The 16,404-nt window shown below is 37.3% G+C and overlaps 1 protein-coding gene and 1 long non-coding RNA gene across 2 annotated transcripts; both read right to left on the bottom strand.

Moving 5' to 3' along the window:
• Nucleotides 1–6,845: 6,845 nt before the first annotated feature.
• On the bottom strand, nt 6,846–16,016 carry LOC103505014 (E3 ubiquitin-protein ligase parkin). Its single transcript, XM_026820418.1, has 10 exons — nt 15,967–16,016; nt 15,526–15,820; nt 14,670–14,884; nt 14,469–14,605; nt 13,829–13,970; nt 10,549–10,629; nt 9,737–9,786; nt 9,256–9,398; nt 8,783–8,867; nt 6,846–7,042 (listed from the first exon to the last, which is right to left on the bottom strand). Exons 2-10 carry the CDS (start codon nt 15,778–15,780, stop codon nt 6,939–6,941), a joined length of 1,212 nt encoding a protein of 403 aa, XP_026676219.1. The 5' UTR covers nt 15,781–15,820; nt 15,967–16,016; the 3' UTR covers nt 6,846–6,938.
• A 3-nt stretch (nt 16,017–16,019) lies between these two features.
• LOC113465692 lies at nt 16,020–16,382 on the bottom strand. Its single transcript, XR_003390317.1, has 2 exons — nt 16,267–16,382; nt 16,020–16,140 (listed from the first exon to the last, which is right to left on the bottom strand). It is a non-coding gene; the product is annotated as an uncharacterized LOC113465692 (long non-coding RNA).
• Nucleotides 16,383–16,404: the final 22 nt, after the last annotated feature.

The following is a 16,404-nucleotide window of genomic DNA, read 5'->3' on the forward strand; positions in this document are numbered from 1 at the left end:
TTTTTTAACAGTTGCAAAAAAAGAAAATAAAAAAAAAAAAAAAAAAATCTGCACATTTGAGATAAAACTTTTCTTTGGACAATTGTACAAGGGTTTTGCAAAATTAAAAAAATTGGTCTACATTTTATTTGCAGCCTGCTAATTGATGACAAAAAGAGAGAATGATGTATGTGATGTAAGTTTACCAATTGAAGTAATAATTTACAGAACATTCAAGTAAGTAAGTACCAACACACACAAATAATATCAACCCATTTAACTCTTATTTATGTTTTTATTGGGTTGCACAGATGGCCATTGTATGGAGACAGACTGACCTATATTATCTTTCTACGTTATTGCAATTAACGTTTCATTTCATCCCAAATTTATGCTGACCTGAAAAAGTCCCATTATGATTAGATTTGAAGGGAAAATGGGACATCAGAGAGATCTAGTTCTGAATAGTTTCCTACCTACTTAAAACAGTAAATACAGGACCAAAGGGTTATTTGCCAATTTTGTTCCCTGAGGGTTTTGTACGATTCAGGGCTATGGTTACTGAGAAAGAATCGTACATATGAATTACTACTTAGGTTATTGTGAATTAAATTTACATTTTTGAATTCCTGAGCTTTTTGCAATCTATCACTGAAATGAAACTTAGTTAATTAGCTTCTCAAATTTTGGGTTTTTATCTATTCAATACAGTGGGGTTTTCCCCCCTGATTTGATTACATATTCTGAGACTAGGTTGGAAAAAGAATGTTAGAAACGATTTCAATACTTACAAAGTGTTTCTATTCAGTGTTTCCTATGGATAATTACTTAATTTGTCTCAATTAGAATGATCCTATAATTTTCTAGCAGTTCAGTTACTATTAATCAATAGATCCCATGCTAATGACTCATAACCTAAGACAACTTGAGTGTTTTTAAGTCCAAGTTTCCTCTGGCTCATAGAATTTTCTAGCAGTCCATTTACTATTAATCAATAGATCCCATGCTAATGACTCATAACCTAAGACAACTTGAGTGTTTTTAAGTCCAAGTTTCCTCTGGCTCATAGAACTTCTAATGAAAAAGACCTAGATAAGGAAACTTCTAAGAAATTGTACAAAATAGATAAGAGATTTCTTTACCTTTTAAATCAATGATGATATTATTTTCTAACGATTTTTATGTACTAAAAAGTGGAAGTAGATTTTCTACAGGAACGGTTGAAAAACACTCAATTTTTTTTCACTTGTATTTTGACCTAGACCTTTTTAAATATAAACGAATTTCTTCACACATTTACGACACATTCATGAAAAAACTGATTGTATATTTTTTCTACGAAAACAATTAATTTAGAGCTACGAAAGAAAAAAAATTGGCATAAATTTGATTTTTTCCCTTCTACGTTCGTTCTTCGATCTTCGTTCAGCAAAATCAGAACATAACCTTGAAAAACTCCCCATTCAAAATCAAAATAAACAAGGATCAGCTGATAAACGGTTGAAAAAGTTTCATTAGTCATAAAATGGCATTCTAATTATTCAACGCAACACAAAACACAAGGCTTGCATTCAAACGTTCAAACCATCATGTGAGAAATCTGCACATTCTTTCGACATCTTCTTTTGAAGATCTCATATCAGAGTGGTACTACAGTAGAACCTCGATTATTTCAACTTTATCATTTCAACTCCAAAATCCATTGTTTTTTTTTCTATCTTTCAAAGTATATCCTACCTTATCAGAGGAAAAAATCATAGAAAGTGATCATTTCAACCTCGATCATTTCAACTACCCCCGGTCCCAATTGGTTGAAATAATCGAGGTTCTACTGTAGTTAGTCTTACAATATATGGCGGGTACCATCTATTTATCTATTGTATTTAAATTTTTAGTTCATAGGATATGCTTGTACGGTAGTTATAAACTGTGTAAGTGTAATTGAATAATTGATGGTGTCCAATTCTTCCTATTCTTAACTCTTCACACTCACGTACTGAAATACTTCCTCTGTACAGGGTGTCCCATAAGCTTCTGGAACACTGAGGGGAATCACACGCTCACCAAAAAGTATGTTGGTTTTCCTATAATTTCCCTTGCTAAAGAAATAGCAAAGGTTGAGTAGGAAGGGCATCACTCGTAAATTTTTTGTAGCTCAAAGCAAACAAACCTAAGGGCTCATTGAGAGGCTGATGAAAAATGCCGACCCCGTCTGAACACGGGAAAAGGCAAATGAGATTTTTTACTATGTAGGTATCCAAAGAAGAACTTATGAAGTAGAGGAGCTTATGAAGGGCTGCCTGAGCCTGGAAGGGACTGACAAGAAACACCGACCCTGTTTAAAAAGGAAAAGGCTAGAAAGAAGAGTGTAAAGTCTGTAAAGATAAGAACTAAAGTCTTCAGATTGTAAAATCGGGCTTTTTTGGTGCTGGTGTATGGCCTTAAGCCCCGACCATACAGCCAGAGTGGGAATCAGGCTTATGAGATTATAAAACTTGATGAGGCATGTAAAAAAAAAGTGATGAGTTTACAGAATATTCAGGCGTTGAATCATCAATCCCCTGATGATTTCGTCACAAACCTTACTGAGAAAACTGATAGTAAGCTCACCACCTACCATACCATTCATAGCTCAATCCTAGGAGTCAGGAAAAACCTTGGACTTGTAACTTGTAACCAAGTTCTCGGTAGGTACACACACAGGTCCTAATGCACCTTCTAATGAAATTTACCCACCATTGATCTTGGCTTAGCGCTGTTAATTGTGATCGAGGAAAATTATTGGCTTCTATAAGAACATAAGTATCTAATATCTAATATGTCGTTATTTCATCTAATAGACTAGAACAATAGGTCATTAGATTAGTTAGGTATTGACTATTGAAGTTATAAAACTTTAATTATATGTATATTTATTGATGCCTCCTAAATTTGCACCTCTAGATTTTTCCTTGTCACCCTGTTCTATATTACTGCTAATGTGCTAATTAGCAGAGAGAAGGAATTGGAGTTACAAAAAAGTGTAAATATTGTAAATAATCAAACTTAGGGTAATATTAAAATATCAAGAAAGAACTAATTATTAAATAAAATAATATACATAAAAACACACTTTAAAATAAAATAACACCGTTTTGTAGAAACCTACAAAAGGTAGGTAAAGATATAATTAAAAAAAAAACTATTTTAAATTAGAGGGAAAAAACTAACTCAAAATATTACTGAAATTCATGTGCTTTCAGAGATTTAGGTAACTGATTTAAGTAATATTTCAGAAGGAAGAAAAAATATATGTTTTCATCATAGGTGGTTTTAAACAGGAAATCACACAAACAAAGAAAGTTAGAAAGTAGGTAAAACGTATTTTTCAATCCTCTTTCTCTGAGATGAAAATGTTGAAATTCCGTTTATTTTTAAATTATATTCAAACGCCAAACACTTCCACAACAGCTGTTAACACTTGGTCAAATCCTCCGGCCATACAAGTCGAATTCATAAAAATATTGTAAAAAAAAAGGAAAAACTCACAATGACAGTAAAATAATCGACGGAAAAAAATTCTTTTGATAAAAAATTCTTACAAATTGATAAGCGGAGATAAAATAATAATTCGAGCTTAATATCCGAATCGAACCGGCCAACGTCTTAACTGATACTAGGGCAGATAGCTAATAGCTAGAGTGCGCGCGATATCTAGTGATAACAAAGAAATTAAGAAACTGTTCATATTCTGCCAAGAGACACAATCAGACTTGGATTAAACTTCATTCATAGACGAGAAATATGACAGAAATAAAGACAACGGAGTAGAAATTTAGAAATATTCATGGGGGAAAAGGATAACGAAATAAAAATTGTCGAATTAAACTTGAAAAAAAAAAGAGAAAAAAAAGGAATAGGTACATGAAATGATGAAACCCATGTTTGTTAACTTTGGGACTATGGGAGGGAGGGAGCGAGGGCCATGTTGCCCGTCCAGTTTGAATGGGCGTTTGGGCAGTTTTGACAACCATGTTTTCCAGTGGGGCACTGTGCTTGAGTAAATGGAGGAGGGACAGGTCCGTATTGAGGTTTAAAGGTCGAGGAAAGGGTCTTGGAATTTTAACCAGGTTTTAAGTGGTACAATAATAGGAATTCGGACATGGGAATTTCAGTCGTAAGAAAAAGCCAGGAAACGGTGGATATAAATAACGTAGTCTGGATTTTTTGTCCAAAAGGTCGGGGATGGTGGATGGCCGATCTTTTGGGCAAAAACTCCAAACTACGTCATTTTTGTCCGTTAAAAAGTCTTCGTTTCCCGGACTATGGGTTTCATAAAGATCCAACATTTGGTTTGATCAAGGGTCCTACAATACATGATGTCAGTGTCAGGTGCACAGACTATTGTAGATTGTTGTAGACCTGGAGGTCTGCAATCCGTGACCGGGTTAGTGAATTTCTCTAATCCTAAATTTACCCCAGACTTGCAATCCCATGATATACGAGTAGTTTTTGTTGGCCTTTCAGTATACTCGGAGAAGGTAAAATGGTTCGGGACTATCTAATCTTAAATCTACCCCAGACTTGCAATCCCATGATATACGAGTAGTTTTTGTTGGCCTTTCAGTATACTCGGAGAAGGTAAAATGGTTCGGGGGTATTAATCTTAAATCTATCCCAGACTTGCAATCCCATGATATACGAGTAGTTTTTGTTGGCCTTTCAGTATACTCGGAGAAGGTAATATCGTTCGGGGGTATTCTCTGAGCATTTCAGTAGGCCCCTGGACTAGAGCAGCGTGTCTTTCACCTGGTTCCAGCTATCAGTGTAAGTATTTCCAGGTACACAAGGAAATTTGTTCAAGATATGCTTAGGATTAGGAAAAGGAGTGGCAATTCACGAATCACTAAATGAGGAATAGTGAGGGAGTAGGTAGGCTAACCACACAATGAACGGTTTTGTAATTAATTATACAAGTAAGACTAACCCTTCATGAGGTGGGATCTGGCAGATATTACAGAATGTAAAATGGATAATTTCACCCGTTTCCGGATTTTGAAAATTCGGACCGATTCCAATATTTTCTCATTACCTTGTATACATAGGTCCCCTATACAAATCGATAAATAATCAAATGTAAAAACCACCTCACCAATAGAGGGTTAAACACAATAACATAGGAGGTCATTAGGTACGTACCGGAATATGCTCATTTTGAACCAAAATGTACTGATTATGTACCACTATGTACTCAGTATGTACCAGAATGTACAATGCAAATTCAAAGAAATACTCTTTACACATCACATACAGGTCACATTTGTCACAAGTTACCCCCAGTCAAATCCGGTCCTGGTTGAGTTTATACACCGTCAAAATACGGTGACAACGAAACGTGTTTCAAGCATGAGCAATGGAGTGAGGTCACTGATAGTGCATAGTGCGCCTTCAAATATCGAAATACAATCGTAGTGCTTTCCGCACTACGATTGTATTTCGTGCTAAATGAAGGCGTTTTTTAAACATAGTAGTTCAGGATTAGGACAGTAGACAGATTTCGCAACGCATTTTTTTTGGGGATCGTGGGGACGCCAGAAAACACATAAAAGCGACGATGATTTACACGGGGAAAACACACACACACACACACACAATCAGTACACATGTTTCAAAAGAGTTTAACAAGTAACATGGGTTGATGTTGGAAATTGACCAATGCTGTCAATCAGTACACATGTTTCAAAAGAGTTTAACAAGTAACATGGGTTGATGTTGGAAATTGACCTATGCTGTCATTCTGCAGATTTAAATATCTCATAATGTTTCATGGCAAAGTCCTCTGAATCCGACATTTCCGCGCGGAACAACGATTACTTATACAAACTATTTCTTTACTTTTCTCTTGGAGGGTTTCAGCAGTCATCTTATATTATAAGAACGAGATCCATTCACTCATTCACATTTCACACACTGATCGCTCTATCTCAAGAACCACAACACCTACAAAGCTATATATAAGTTCTGTGGATCAACTTGAAGAAGAACCTCCTTTTCAAGTCTTTACTTTTCTATCATATCTCCATTTGTTGACTCAGAGGGCCCTCAAACCCAATGTCTACCCCTTTTCTATTCTGACTTGTTGTTAATTTATTCACTGTAAAACATTGTACATGTTATAAGAAGTCATTCCGAAAGGCGACAAGCGGCTTCTTAGGGGCAAAATCTGTAATTTTTCGTCTAATGCGTCAGAGTTTTATTCTTCCTATAAGAAGTCATTCCGAAAGGCGACAAGCGGCTTCTTAGGGGCAAAATCTGTAATTTTTCGTCTAATGCGTCAGAGTTTTATTCTTCAGAATATCGATATTTTGGAATATCGATATAGAGCACACATCCCTAATATGGCCCAGGGATGGGTGACATTCCTCCGAATATCGCTATATCGAAACCTAAATATCGATAGTATAGAATAGAATACAGCCTCTGTATACTTCCAGCTGCCAGAATGAGACTAAAAAGTTCCTCTTATGTATTTGGTGCAGAAGAATTTTAAAATGTATCAAGCGTGCCGGGAGGCGCGCGAACGTCAAGAGTTCGAAGCGCCGCCCGGCCTATAAACACGAAATAGAGTTTCGAAGTTTTGTTTGTAGTGCTGAATTGAGAATACGAATAAAGGTCCGTTCTCATTTGTCGCTCGGGGGAAAAAAAAATCGTGTCGTGCGTAAGTGTGGGAACACTCTTTATATTGCATTACCTACTCGCGTACTCGTACAGGACATTCGGGAAAAATTTGGACGACAAGTGTGAGAACGGGCCTTCCCTTTCCCGTGAGTTTCACTTGATTTTTTTCCGAACGACACAAAATGTCTATTAAGGAGGGCGGCAGCGCTCCGCCCACCAAGTCAAGAAAGTTTGACAGCGCTATTTGCTCAACCAATTCTCACAGGATATTTTGCTAGGAGTACAGAGGGGTGTGTTCAGGTTTATCCAAACCAGTGGCTGCCCATACACTCTCTACTCCATTCCACTTGACACACCCAGCACCAGGGGAATGAACATCGGGTACAGATCATATGCATACACCCCCCTGAAACACAAATCAGTCATTAGCGGATGCATTTGTAGTGAATTGAGAATATGAATAAAGGTCCCTTCTCATTTGTCGCTCGGGGGAAAAAAAATCGTGTCGTGCGTAAGTGGGAACACTCTTTATATTGCATTACCTACTCGCGTACTCGTACAGGACATTCGGGAAAAATTTGGACGACAAGTGTGAGAACGGGCAGCTGTGGTTAGGTATACCTATGAGTAGTACTATGTAAGTATGTAGGTACTAATTCCACTATCTTGGTTGGATTAGGTAGGGAACTCAGATAGTGGATACTTATTTCCTAATTAGGAAACCAGCCAGTCCTATTCCTACCTACATAACACAAGAGGCAACAGTGTGTTCTGAGTCATAGATCCTGCCTAGGATATGAACACAGATTGCACAGCTATACATAAATTACCTATAGTGCTGTAGGTCGGTTTAATACAGGGGTGGTTTTGATCGAACAAAGTAAGTTTTATGTTTCCAAGGGAGTTAGTGACTTCTATACAACACTGAATGAACAACCCTATTGATGAGATAATTGGTTAGTAAACACACACTCATGTAGAAGACCAGCACGTCAAGGTAGAATGATCTTCACAAGTTAGCTGTTCATTATGAATTGCATACTGAATGAACAACCCTATTGATGAGATAATTGGTTAATTAGAATTGGTTAGTAAACACACACTCATGTAGAAGACTAGCACGTCAAGGTAGAATGATCTTCACAAGTTAGCTGTTCATTATGAATTGCAAAGATTGCATATGAATCTAAGGCCAGCCACTCACTATCAGGTACACCTGATCAGGTCCGCCTGTCAGGTCTACCTGATCTGATGAGCAAACACACTATCAGGTAGACCTGACACGTACGGCTAAAAAGGTCCGCCTGTCAGGTCTACCTAATACCTGATGAGCACACACACTATCAGGTAGTCCTGATAGGCGGACCTGATCAGGTGTACCTGTCAGATCTACCTGATAGTGAGTGGCTAGCCTAAGTGATAGTAACTATGTAATACCTAAGTGATGGTAACACTTTTACCTGAGTGATGATTTGATGAATAAGTGCAAGGAATCTTAAACAAATTTTATAAAATACATACCTACCTATGTACTTGGTTACTTAATGATTAAATTAAATAATAAAACCTTGTCTGGTCTGGTCAAAATAGCATATTAACAATAATAAACTGAATATTAAATAAAATAGGTAGGTACATAAATATTGATTTTCCTTAACCAAGATGGAAAAATTTCCGGAGGGACGGGCCCCGCTTGTTTCATCCAAAAATGGAAGGGAGAAGAAGGGGAAAGGCATTAGTTTGTTTAGGGGGTCAAACCCACAAACTAGCACTTACAAGGCAGACATCCTACCCCTTTTCAAAAGTTAGGCTGATTTTTCCTTATTCTTGTACCCCAGTAAAAACAATCCCACCAGGATTTTTTTTTTTTTTTTTTTTTTTTTTTTGTGTGGCAGGCACAAAATGTCCTGCAGGTAACGTAAATTAAGTGAGACACTACACACGACACGATTTCTTTTTCCGAGCGACAAGTCGGAATCCGAGCGACAAGTCGGAATACGATGCAGACAAATACTCGTAAGTAGCTCCTTGAATGAGTAGCGAGAACTCTTCGTAATAATCTGATATACACGAACGAAACTTGTGAATAGGCTTTCAGCTTCACCACAAATAATAATTCAGGGTTTTTTCTTCTCATTTTACTTACCAGCACGTTCGGTAGCAGTACGACAGGAAGGACATGGTTTGGTAGATACCTTGATAGTCACTTGACTGGCATCATCCCATCTCGCCTAGAATACAGTGGAGAAAATAATGGGTTGAAATTCAGTGCTTCTCAAGAGTTCTATTTTTCCGCGGTACCTTCGATTTCGGGACAACACTTCTGTTATATATTTATTAAATGGGAAAAAAATCCACGACAATAATGACTTGATTTGACCTTTTTTCCGTTTAAATATTTATATTTCATAATACTTATTACATAAACCAATCTCAGTGGTGCAGTGGTTAGCGCGGCGGACTCTGGATCTGGATTTTGGTGGTTCCATTCTAAATCAATTCATAATATTTAGCGTAGTTTATTAAGCGGGGAACGACATTTGTGGCAAGCATTTATGCTTAACACAATTAAAATTCCTCCTCCTGCTTATTACATGATAATTTCTGATGTTTATTTACCTGTGAGGCTCTGGTAGGATCCACAGCATAGTCACTCGTACTAGCGCCCCCCTGATCCATACTAGTCCGCTCCGGGTCGCACGGTCCAATGTGCGCACCCTGTAGACAATCCTTGCAGAACACAAAACCACACTCTGTGCAGCCTATCCGCTTGCAACCATTTGTGACAAGCATTCCTCCTCCTGCTTATTACATGATAATTTCTGATGATTATTTACCTGTGAGGCTCTGGTAGGATCCACAGCATAGTCACTCGTACTAGCGCCCCCCTGATCCATACTAGTCCGCCCCGGGTCGCACGGTCCAATGTGCGCACCCTGTAGACAATCCTTGCAGAACACAAAACCACACTCTGTGCAGCCTATCCGCTTGCAACCATCCTCACCTTCCTGGGAACATAATATAACAGTGAGATTATTATTATATCCATACTAGTCCTGTAGACAATCCTTACAGAACACAAAACCACACTCTGTGCAGCCTATCCGCTTGCAACCATCCTGACCTTCCTGGGAAATATAACAGTGAGATTAATAAAATTTAAATTTCAAACTCGTAGATACATAAATATCATGCTATTTGAGCTATTTCTTAATAATGGAGCAGTTGCAAATGGGTAAAACTTAGAAATAAATGGTCGATTCCTATGTAAAAAGTTGTAAAAAAAAATCGAAATCTAAGGTCAAAACTCCGAAAAAATAACTGTACAAAAATTCAATTTTTATTTTCCGTTCTAATGAAAGAGTTCAAATATGTGTGACGTCAGACTTTACGCAGTTGTTTTTTTCGTCCGTTAGGTAGCGCCACTATGCAAGCGCGCTAGCGGAGGAGCAGAAAGAACTGCGCAGAAACGTATGCGCACAAACACATCAATGCGTTGCCTGCGAGGGAGCTTGCTCGGGACACGTCATCGCCTACGGCAGCATATGCCGTGACGTCAAAGTTCACGATTTACCGGTATTTTTTAAATCGATTTATCTCGGGATCTAGAAGTCGTAGAAGAAAAAGATGTGATGTCAGTTTACCAATTGAAGTAATAATTTACAGAACATTCAAGTAAGTACCAACACACAAATAATATCAACCCATTTAATTCTTATTTATGTTTTTATTGGGTTGCACAGATGGCCATTGTATGGAGAGAGACTGACCTATATTATCTTTCTACGTTATTGCAATTTACATTTCACTTCATCTCAAATTTATGCTGACCTGAAAAAGTCCCATTATGATTAGATTTGAAGGGAAAATGGGACATCAGAGAGATCTAGTTCTGAATAGTTTCCTACCTACTTAAAACTGTAAATGTAGGACCAGAGGGTTATTTGCCAATTTTGTTCCCCGAGGGTTTTGTACAATTCAGGGCTATGGTTACTGAGAAAGAATTGTACTTAGGAATTACTAGGTTATTGTGAATTAAATTTACATTTTTGAATTCCTGAGCTTTTTGCAATCTACCACTAAAATGAAACTTAGTTAATTAGCTTCTCAATTTTTGGGTTTTTATCTATTCAATACAGTGGGGTTTTTCCCCCCTGATTACGGATTCTGAGACTAGGTTGGAAAAAGAATGTTGAAACGATTTCAATACTTACAAAGTGTTTCTATTCAGTGTTTCCTGTGGATAATTACTTAATTTGTCTCAATTAGAATGATCCTATAATTTTCTAGCAGTCCAATTACTATTAATCAATAGATCCCATGCTAATGACTCATAACCTAAGACAACTTGAGTGTTTTTAAGTCCAAGTTTCCTCTGGCTCATAGAACTTCTAATGAAAAAGACCTAGATAAGGAAACTTCTAAGAAATTGTACAAAATAGATAAGAGATTTCTTTACCTTTTAAATCAATGATGATATTATTTTCTAACGATTTTTATGTACTAAAAAGTGGAAGTAGATTTTCTACAGGAACGGTTGAAAAACACTCAATTTTTTTTCACTTGTATTTTGACCTAGACCTTTTTAAATATAAACGAATTTCTTCACACATTTACGACACATTCATGAAAAAACTGATTGTATATTTTTTCTACGAAAACAATTAATTTAGAGCTACGAAAGAAAAAAAACGAATTTCTTCACACATTTACGACACATTCATTAGATTGTATATTTTTTCTACGAAAACCGGAAAACAATTAATTTAGAGCTACGAAAGAAAAAAAATTGGCATAAATTTGATTTTTTCCCTTCTACGTTCGTTCAGCAAAATCAGAACATAACCTTGAAAAACTCCCCATTCAAAATCAAAATAAACAAGGGTCAGCTGATAAACGGTTGAAAAAAAGTGACAACACTGCGTACTTTTCCAGTGTAGCCAACAGAAAAAAAACGCGCGATTTTTTTTTTTTTAGTCCGGGAGCTAAAACCATGGAGGTACCTATGAATATAAATGGCTCCATGGCTAAAACATCCAAAATTTTACTCCAGTGGCCTATCAGGTTATTCCACAAATGATTCGACAATACCCACATTTACCTACTCTAAGCGCGAAAAAAGGTTTAATAGATAGAGGGAACACACTGTAACTGCTAAGGTCTTGTCGTCATCCTGAAAGTGAAGAGAAGATGGGATAGGAGAAAACCAGCCGTTCCGAGGGCGAACCCTATCTCGCTATTCCACAAATTGATTCGACAATACCCACATTTACCTACTCTAAGCGCGGAAAATGTTGACTTTCTTTTTAAAAGGTTTAATAGATAGAGGGAACACACTCTGTAACTGCTAAGGTCTTGTCGTCATCCTGAAAGTGAAGAGAAGATGGGATAGGAGAAAACCAGCCGTTCCGAGGGCGAACCCTATCTGTTTAGGATAAAATCCGCCCTGAGCGGGAATCGAACCGACTACCTGACGCTTACAGGGTAGAGTCCATTCTTACTTGTCGTTCGGAAAAAAATCGTGTCGTGTGTAGTGGGAATAACACTCTCATTTAATTTAAATTGCATTTGCCTACAGGTCCAGGATTGTCAGGATAATCGGAAAAAAATCGGATGAAACTCACGACATCGAGAAGTGCAGGGAACAGGCTTGTATTTTCGTAGACTAGGTATTTACCAAGCTAACTCTAGGATGACGGAAAATATTGAAAACTGTGCGATATTTTCCTGTCCATTGTGAGAGCGCGAGAGTGCAAAGTGGTTTTTTGGAATAAGCCCCTGTGTTCTTGAAGGCAACTTTTTTTTCCCTTTTTTTATGCCCGGGCCTTATTATCGTTTTTAATAGGTATTCCAAGTTTTCCCTCCTAAAATTGTTTATTTTAAATGAAAAGATTAAAATTGCAGGTATATATGTTAAAGGGAGTTAGGAACAAATACTTTTAGTAAAATCGATAAAACCAAACAAAATAAATAAATAAGTAGTATATTTCAATGAAAAAAAAGTACAAGTAATAATAAAACAATAATACACATTTCTGGCGGGTGGTCAGAGCGTGTGTGGCCGGCCTACGGAGTGCGAAGTATGAATAGTGCTTTATTTAGATTTTAGACCAATTTAGACTGTCAGATTAGAACAAAAGTTGTTCCATTGTAATAACAATGTCGACTCAGAGTAGCGCTGGTTGAAGCTGGGACCCAGCACCGAAAAGTTTACCAGCGCCAGCGTACGGTACGCCGTACGCTGGCGCTGGTAACGTTCGGAACTGTATCATTGTAGGTGTTCATTTTGTGATGGTTGTATTCGAACCCTGGTCCTCCTGCATGATCACTGGGTTAACTGTGCCCTCTTTTTCAGTATCATTGTTATAATGGATAATGGAGCAGTTGCAAACGGGTAAAAATTATTAATGAATGGTTGATTCCTACGTAAAAAGTAGTGAAAAATCCAAATCTGAGGTCAAAACTCCGAAATAATAACTGTAAAAGGTCGAAAATTCAATTTTTATTTTCCGACTCGAACTCGTGTGTGACGTCAAAGTTTACGATTTACTGGTATTTTTTAAATCGATTTATCTCGAGATCTAGAAGTCGTAGAAGAAAAAGAAAAATTCCGTTGGTCCTCATTTTTCTGCTCTATGATTTTGAAACATCACCCAAGTAAGCGCAACGGCAGCGCTCCGCCCACCAAGTCAAGAAAGTTTGACAGCACTATTTGCTCAACCAATTCTCACAGGATATTTTGCTAGGAGTACAGAGGGGTGTGTTCAGGTTTATCCAAACCAGTGGCTGCCCATACTTCAGGCTGGTATCCTCCCAGTTTAGGTCCACCAGACGGACTAAGCTGGTCTACTAACTGTTTAAAGTCCCCCAGCCAGAGAGAAACAATCAAAGTAATTTATCGATGAGCTGCCCAAAATTTGGGTTGCTAGATGACACAGCAATAGAAAATTTTGTACTCAATGAAATGTTTCACTTCTTCTTACCAGACGTCCGTACAAGCAAGACACGGTATCTTGCGAACATTAGAGGTGACTAAGCTGAGGGGTAAGCATTCATCCACTCTGTTTAAAGTCCCCCAGCCAGAGAGAAACAATCAAAAGTAATTTATCAATGAGCTGCCCAAAATTTGGGTTGCTAGATGACACAGCAATAGAAAATTTTGTACTCAATGAAATGTTTTATTTCTTCTTACCAGACGTCCGTACAAGCAAGACACGGTATCTTGCGAACATTAGAGGTGACTAAGCTGAGGGGTAAGCATTCATCCACTTGATTCATATTGGCGCTTACATGTTGGGCACATTTGAAATAGAACTCGGCCCAACTAACAGGTCCTGTTCAAAGGAAAAGAAATACAAAGGTATAGACTGTAGAATAATACTTGTGATTTTTTAATGACGTAGGACGTAGGTAAGCATCCATTTTTTTTTTTTTTTTTTTTTTTTTTTTTTTTTTTTTTTTTTTTTTTTTTTTTAAAAATGGGATTTTTTTTTTAAAAAAAAAATTTTTTTTGTTTTCATAAAAAATGCCAAGTTTTTTCAAGTTGCAAATGTTAGTGGAAGATTAGTCTGATATTCTGGGAATGATTTGTTTTTTGTTTTGTTTGTTTTTTGATAGAGACTACTGCAACTGTCAAGGTCTTATCATTCCGAAGTCGAACAGAGAAGAAAGACAGGATAGGAGAAAGCCAGCCATTCCGAGAACGAACACTACCCTTCAGGATAAAATCCGCCCGGGCGGGTATCGAAACCGTGCCCTAGCGCTTACAAGGCAGACGCACTTCCTACCAAGCTATCTGGGAATGAACTGAGAACGTATTTTAATTAGCTCACCTGTAGTACAATGCTCCTCAGTACAGTGACAAGATATCTGGCGGGGTTCAAGCACATCACTCCAACTCTGTGGATCTCTATCTACAATCACTGCACCACTCTTACATTGTGCACACCGTACACGCAACTTCCCTGAAAAAGAAAGAAGTCCAAACAATAATTAATTATAAATGTATAAATTGAAAAAAAAAAAAAAAAAAGCAGACATTATTGCAATATACATAGAAGTGAGCCTTGCTGGGAGTGACAGGTTCCTGGGTTATATCTGGAGAAGAAGATCGGGCACTTTCCTCATCCAGCTCTTGAATGTGAAAATCTGTGAGTGTTGAATTCATGGGTTTTGATTTCTGGATTTTATTGTTCTCCGGGGATGATTTGACGGCATGTAGAATGCTTTGCTGACCAAGATCACATTCCTGTTGATGTTTAGAAAGGGCTGATTAAATGTTTTTTTTTTTTCTCTTCTTCTTCTTCTTCTAAGAAAAAAAATCATAGTAGGTATCTAGATAAGACATTTTTAATTTGAGACCAATTCTAAAAGGGGGGATAAATGGATAAAACCTTCCCCTATTTTTTTTTCTCTCTTCTTCTTCTTCTTCTTCTTCTTCTAAGAAAAAAATCATAGTAGGTATCTAGATAAGACATTTTTAATTTGAGACCAATTCTAAAAGGGGGGATAAATGGATAAAACCTTCCCCTAAAATTCCAAGATTCTAGTGAAAAATTTCAACAAATCTGAAGGACTAGGTGGGTTGAAATCTGAAGGAATCTATTTTGAACCCAAGTAGGTAGGTAAACAATCTTCTATCTTCAACTAAAAGTTGAAGGAGTAACATGCATACTGTGTGACTCACCGAGATAATAGTTGTATCTTCCAACTCTTTTCCCGCAAAAATAATTTTCACTTCTTCATATTTCAAACCCAACTTTTTCAAACAATCTGAAGGACTAGGTGGGTTGAAATCTGAAGGAATCTATTTCGAACCCAAGTAGGTAGGTAAACAATCTTCTATCTTCAACTAAAAGTTGAAGGAGTAACATGCACTGTGTGACTCACCGAGATAATAGTTGTATCTTCCAACTCTTTTCCCGCAAAAATAATTTTCACTTCTTCATATTTCAAACCCAACTTGGGTGCTATCATTTCTTTCACGTTTCTAATGTCTGACGCTGGATCCAAATTGACACAAACTGTGTTTCCCGTGTTGGACTTTATGTTTATCATGAGCGTGTTGTCAGGTTTCCGTGAGATCCAGAACAGGTGTAGGATCTCGTTAAGAACACTCATGATGTACCCGATTATTGTGTCCATGATGTGACCTGTGGTGCTTGTCTGTCATGTACTAATTAACCTGAAAAATAAACAGACCACAGGTTTCACTCTATGCTTGAAGAGCTGACCCAGGGATGGGTAGACCTTGTTTGATGGTCCATACGAAAAACCCTGTAATGTGTGAACATTATTTAGAATTCCTATACAAAGGTATTAAGTACTTACAGTGGTATTGAGATCTATTTCCAGGATGAATGGATAATTCTTTAGCCTGTCGTGTTGTCAGGTTTCCGTGAGATCCAGAACAGGTGTAGGATCTCGTTGAGAACACTCATGATGTATCCAATTATTGTGTCCATGATGTGACCTGTGGTGCTTGTCTGTCATGTACTAATTAACCTGAAAAATAAACACCACAGGTTTCACTCTATGCTTGAAGAGCTGACCCAGGGATGGTCCATAAGAAAAACCCTGTGATATGTGAACGTTATTTAGAATTCCTATACAAAGGTATTAAGTACTTACAGTGGTATTGAGATCTATTTCCAGGATGAATGGATAATTCTTTAGCCTGTGAGTGTAATAGTGTATGTTCTTAATGTTTACTGCAATCAGCCTTGTCAAATCGGTCAAAAATCTCGTACATTTGAAAATCTTGAAATT

The sequence above is a fragment of the Diaphorina citri genome, unplaced genomic scaffold (assembly GCF_000475195.1).
Source record: "Diaphorina citri unplaced genomic scaffold, Diaci psyllid genome assembly version 1.1 scaffold145, whole genome shotgun sequence".
NCBI classification, from domain to species: Eukaryota; Metazoa; Arthropoda; class Insecta; order Hemiptera; family Psyllidae; genus Diaphorina; species Diaphorina citri.

Bases quoted from the DNA above. Each gene is read 5' to 3' on its own strand.
- LOC103505014 (XM_026820418.1), bottom strand. From the start codon at position 15,780: ATGGACACAATAATCGGGTACATCATGAGTGTTCTTAACGAGATCCTA. The intron at 10,630-13,828 runs GTAAGAAGAAAT...ATTCTTTCTCAG, and splicing joins CTTGCTTGTACGGACGTCTG to TAACCATAGCCCTGAATTGT. The intron at 9,399-9,736 runs GCTGCACAGAGT...GCAAGCGGATAG, and splicing joins GGATGGTTGCAAGCGGATAG to GCTGCACAGAGTGTGGTTTT.